Raw genomic sequence first — 6,000 nt, 5'->3', positions numbered from 1 at the left:
TAAGAAGTCCAAGGGATACAGTAAACATATAGTGAAGCATCGGAATCTAAAACTGGTCTGACAGGAAATGTTCAAATCATAGTCAGGAAGAAGACTCACTCTTCTTGTACTTAAGTCGGCATTGTGCCTTTTGTATTCAATTCCGATGCAATTTCTGTGTTTCATCGTCAACAAGAAGGTCCAAGGGATACTGTAAACATATAGTGAAGCATCAGAATCTAAAACTGGTCTCACAGGAAATGTTCAAAACATTGTCAGTAAGAAGAGTCAGTCCTGTTGCACTTAAGTCGGCATTGTGCCTTTTGTAATTAATTCCGATGCAATTTCTGTGTTTCATCGTCAATATGGAAGTTCCAAGGGATACAGTGAAACTGAAGTGAAGCATCGGAATGTGTAACTAGTGTCACAGGAATGGTTAAAAACATAGACAGTAAGAAAAGTCAGTTTTCTTGTACTTAAGTCGGCATTGTGCCTTTTCTATTTAATTCCGATGCTATTTCTGTGTTTCATTGTCGATAAGAAGGTCCAAGGGATACAGTAAACATATAGTGAAGCATCGGAATCTAAAACTGGTCTCACCGGAAATGTTGAAATCATAGTCAGTAGGAAGAGTGAGTCTTCATGTACTTAAGGCGGCATTGTGCCTTTTGTATTTAATTCTGATGCAATTTCTGTGTTTCATCGTCAATAAGAAGTCGAAGGGATACAGTAAACATATAGTGAAGCATCGGAATCTAAAACTGGTCTGACAGGAAATGTTCAAATCATAGTCAGGAAGAAGACTCACTCTTCTTGTACTTAAGTCGGCATTGTGCGTTTTGTATTTAATTCCGATGCAATTTCTGTGTTTCATTGTCAATAAGAAGGTCCAAGGGATACAGTAAACATATAGTGAAGCATCGGAATCTAAAACTGGTCTCACAGGAAGGGTTCAAACATAGTCAGTATGAAGAGTCAGTCTTCTTGTACTTAAGTCGGCATTGTGCCTTTGTATTTAATTCCGATGCAATTTCTTTGTTTCGACGTCAATAAGAAGGTCCATGGGATACAGTAAACCCGAAGTGAAGCACCGGAATCTAAAACCGGTCTCACAGGAAAGGTTCAAAACATAGACAGTAAGAAGAGTTAGTTTTCTTGTACTTGAGTCGGCATTGTGCCTTTTGTATTTAATTCCGATGCAATTTCTCTGATTAACACTCTCTGTACCAGGCCTATTTTATGCACCCGTCCCTAGAAACCGGGCAATTTTACCAATATTAAAAAAATTACTGCATCAAATCTACTGTTTGGATTGTGGCAAATTTGGTACCATCTTGAAGCTGCACATTTCTACTTTAATTCTGAGTGAAAGAAACTACTTTACAATGCACAGCTTTAAGGTACAGTTATAGAAATCACTTAGATGTTTTAAGAATTTAGAAAAAGTCATACGAATAAGGGAATACAATTGTGATTTATTTTTAACCAAAATTGTGGCACTACATTACATGTTTCTGATAGTATACAGTATTACATATAAATTTCACACAGAATCATATTGTTTTTTAGTGTGGAAAATTTTAAAGCAAGGTTCCAGGCAGAGTGCAACGCCACACTGTTCACATTCGTATCGTGTCTCTTTGCGAGAAGCCTTGCCACTCTGTTTCTTGCTCCTGGAACTGCACACGTGACACACACGAGCAGCATACTTCTTAGTAGTTGCAGGTATGTGCTGCAAAAAATGTCTCTTTGTTAGCCGACCTACAGTTCCTTCATTTCTTGGAATGAATTCAAGTGTGTCGTCTTCAACAAGCTGAACTGCAAGCACTGTTATAAAGTCTGTTATTGTAATTTTCTTCCTGTGCACTGCATTGTACAGCCAAAATGCATTTGATACTCCCATAAGCAGCAAATGGAAATATAATTTTCGCCACCATTTCACAGTTCTGTGCTGGAACGGATTGTACTGCAGGCGTTGGTCTCCAATATCCACTCCAATTTTATTGAGGTTGTAATCAAGTACCTGAAGTGGTTTCAATACTACAGACCCATTTCTCTTAGTATGCGTACCAAATGTTGCTTGATGCCTTGTAGACAATGTATACACATCTCTCTTATCTTTCCACTTCATTGCCAATACATTATCTTTACGCCGAAAAGACATTTCGCCCTTTTTCAGCTTAGCAGATACTAAATCTTTAGGCAATCCTTTCCTGGATTTGTTCACAGTACCAACAGCTCCAGTGCCTTTCTCTGCCAGTTGCTGAAATAGCTCTGGACTGGAATAAAATCGATCTAAATACACAGTGTGGCCTTTGTTCAGCAAGCTGCTGTCAGACAACAATCGCAAAATAACCGCAGACGAAGAATTGTCAACAATATGCTTACCAGCATAAACTTCAAAATTTACAACATAGCCACTACTGGCTTCAGCAACAGCATATACTTTCAGTCCATACTTATGAGGCTTATTTTGCATGTAAACACGGAAACTCACACGACCTCGAAATGGGCAAATTCCTTCATCAATTGTCACTTTTTCTGAGGGACGATATGCCTGGATACATCGCTCCTTCAAATTATTATAATATGGCAAAACTTTGTAAAGTGGATGAAATCCATCTTCGCCTGGTTTTTTCTGATTTGAATTGTCAACAAGATGCAAGCATGACAGTATCTGAGTGAAACGCAAACGGCTCATGACATGGGGACAAAAGTTACAACTAAGAACAGGATTAGTGCTCCAATGGTCCGCAATTTTGGGCTTTTTCGAAACACACATGTGGAAAATAATACCCAAGAAACGCCTCATCTCACTTATAGTCACTGGCTTCCACGAACTCAAAACTGAATGGGGCTTCAGATTATTTCCTCTTCTTTTCTTCTGTATTGTCTGTGATGCATACAAATTTGTCTGTCTCTTGAGTTCATTTACGTCACTGTCAGTAAGGAACACTTTACTGCAATCCAGTACAGAACTCGACTCATCAATATCCACTAGTATCTGCCTGGGTGTCGTGTTGACAGGCAGAGGTCGGTAGGTGTCAACTGCAGTCCACTCACTGTCTTTCGGATACGGCACAGCTGCTGGATTTGAAGCAACACCTTCAACATCATTCTCGTCTTCATCTGAAGACAAACTGTCATCAATCTCGTCTTCTAAAAAGAATATCACATTATGTGTAACTACATACATCGTTTACACATGTTCAACAGATATGTGCGTACTGCACAATTACGTGGAAAATTCGGAAATACGTACCTTCAAACACACCATTGCATTCAGAATCGTCTGAATCACTCTCTACATTATCCAGAGTGTCGCTATGATTGATCAAATCCGCAATTTCTGCGTCTGATAAACCGCGCCGAAACATGATGACAAACAACTGAATGATATACAGACTGAGAACGCAAAGATAAGTTTTAACATGAATTACAGCGCTGCCGTGACATCTATGGACGCATTTTGTTAATAAACATCTGAAAAACGTATAGCGCTGGCCAAACCCGTAGAAATAACGTTGCAGTGTTTTGAATGAAATTAAATGTAGCGGCCCGTAAATTTTACGGGCTTGGTGATTTTCGCGCGATCCCAGGCCCGTAAATTTTACGGGCTTGGCGCTTAGAGTGTTAATCGGCAATAAGAAGGTCAGAGCCATACAGTAATCATATAGTGAAGCACCGGAATCTAAACCTGGTCTCACAGGAAATGTTCAAACCATAGTCAGTAAGAAGAGTCAGTCTTCTCGTACTTAAGTCGGCATTGTGCCTTTTCTATTTAATTCCGATGCAATTTCTGTGTTTCGTCGTCAATACGAAGGTCCAGGTTATACAGTAAACCTGAAGTGAAGCATCGGAATCTATAACTAGTGTCACAGGAATGGTTTAAAATATAGACAGTAAGAAGAGTCAGTCTTTTTGTACTCAAGTCGGCATTGTGCCTTTTCTATTTAATTCCGATGCAATTTCTGTGTTTCATCGTCAATAAGAAGGTCAGAGGGATACAGTAAACCTTAAGTGAAGCTTCGGAATCTATAACTAGTGTCACAGGAATGGTTCAAATCACAGTCAGTAAGAAAAGTCAGTCTTCTTGTACTTAAGTCGACATTCTGCCTTTTCTATTTAATTCCGATGCAATTTCTGTGTTTCGTCGTCAATAAGAAGGTCCAAGGGATACAGTAAACCTGAAGTGAAGCATCGGAATCTATAACTAGTGTCACAGGAATGGTTCCAAACATAGAGATTAGGAAGAGTTAGTCTTCTTGAACTTAAGTCGGCATTGTGCCTTTTCTATTTAATTCCGATGCAATTTCTGTGTTTCGTCGTCAATATGAAGGTCCAAGGGATACAGTAAACATATAGTGAAGCATCGGAACCAACAAGGGGTCTCACAGGAAATGTTCAAAACATAGTCAGTAAGAAGAGTCAGTCTTCTTGCACTTAAGTCGGCTTTGTACCTTTTCTATTTAATTCCGATGCAATTTCTGTGTTCGACGTCAATAAGAAGGTCCAGGGGATACAGTAAACCTGAAGTGAAGCATCGGAATCTATAACTAGTGTCTCAGGAATGGTTCAAAACATATACAGTAGAAAGAGTCAGTGTTCTTGTACTTAAGTCGGCATTGTGCCTTTTCTATTTAATTCCGATGCAATTTCTGTGTTTCGTCGTCAATAAGAAGGTCCAAGGGATACAGTAAACCTAAATTGAAGCATCGGAATCTATAACTAGCGTCACACGAAAGGTTCAAAACATAGACAGTAAGAAGAGTCAGTCTTCATGTACTTAAGTCGGCATTGTGCCTTTTGTAATTAATTCTAAAACAATATCTGTGATTCAACGTCAATAAGAAGCTCCAAGGGATACAGTAAACATATAGTGAAGCATCGGAATCTAAAATTGGTCTCACAGGAAATGTTCAAATCATAGTCAGTAAGAAGAGTCAGTCTTCTTGTACTTAAGACGGCATTGTGCGTTTTGTATTTAATTCCAATGCAATTTCTGTGTTTCATCGTCAATAAGCAGGTCCAAGGGATCCTGTAAACATATAGTGAAGCATAGAAACCTAAAACTGGTCTCACAGGAAATGATCAAAGGATAGTCAGTAAGAAGAGTCAGTCTTCTGGTACTTAAGTCGGCATTGTGCCTTTTGTATTCAATTCCGATGCAATTTCTGTGTTTCATCGTCAACAAGAAGGTCCAAGGGATACTGTAAACATATAGTGAAGCATCAGAATCTAAAACTGGTCTCACAGGAAATGTTCAAAACATAGTCAGTAAGAAGAGTCAGTCTTGTTGCACTTAAGTCGGCATTGTGCCTTTTGTATTTAATTCCGATGCAATTTCTGTGTTTCATCGTCAATATGGAAGTTCCAAGGGATACAGTGAAACTGAAGTGAAGCATCAGAAGCTAAAACTGGTCTCACAGGAATGGTTCAAAACATAGACATTAAGAAGAGTTAATTTTCTTGTACTTAAGTCAGCATTGTGCCTTTTGCATTTAATTCCGATGCAATTTCTTTGTTTCGACGTCAATAAGAAGGTCCATGGGATACAGTAAACCTGAAGTGAAGCATCGGAATGTAAAACTGGTCTCACAGGAAATGTTGAAATCATAGTCAGTAGGAAGAGTGAGTCTTCATGTATTTAAGTCGGCATTGTGCCTTTTGTATTTAATTCTGATGCAATATCTGTGTTTCATCGTCAATAAGGAGGTCAGAGGGATTCAGTAAACCTGAAGTGAAGCATCGGAATCTATAACTAGTGTCACAGGAATGGTTCAAAACATAATCAGTAAGAAGAGCCAGTCTTATTGGAATTGAGTTTGCATTGTACCTTTTGTATCTAATTCCGATGCAGTTTCTGTGTTTCATCGTCAATACCAAGGTCAGTGGGATACAGTAAACCCGAAGTGAAGCATCGGAAGCTACAATTAGTGTCACAGGAATGGTTCAAAACAAAGACAGTGAGAAGAGTCAGTTTTCTTGTACTTAAGTCGGCATTTCGCCTTTTGTATTTAA

At 38.9% G+C, this 6,000-nt stretch overlaps 1 protein-coding gene across 1 annotated transcript; it reads right to left on the bottom strand.

Moving 5' to 3' along the window:
* Nucleotides 1–1,522: 1,522 nt before the first annotated feature.
* Nucleotides 1,523–3,435, bottom strand: LOC124741063 (piggyBac transposable element-derived protein 4-like; the record flags this gene model as incomplete). Its single annotated transcript, XM_047248637.1, has 2 exons — nt 1,523–3,138; nt 3,242–3,435. Coding segments are annotated over 2 exons (1,810 nt in total), but the record flags the coding sequence as incomplete, so codon positions are not given.
* Between the last annotated feature and the right edge of the window lie 2,565 nt (nt 3,436–6,000).

The sequence above is a fragment of the Schistocerca piceifrons genome, unplaced genomic scaffold, assembly GCF_021461385.2.
Source record: "Schistocerca piceifrons isolate TAMUIC-IGC-003096 unplaced genomic scaffold, iqSchPice1.1 HiC_scaffold_1826, whole genome shotgun sequence".
NCBI classification, from domain to species: Eukaryota; Metazoa; Arthropoda; class Insecta; order Orthoptera; family Acrididae; genus Schistocerca; species Schistocerca piceifrons.
This window is presented reverse-complemented; position numbering and strand designations above follow the sequence as displayed.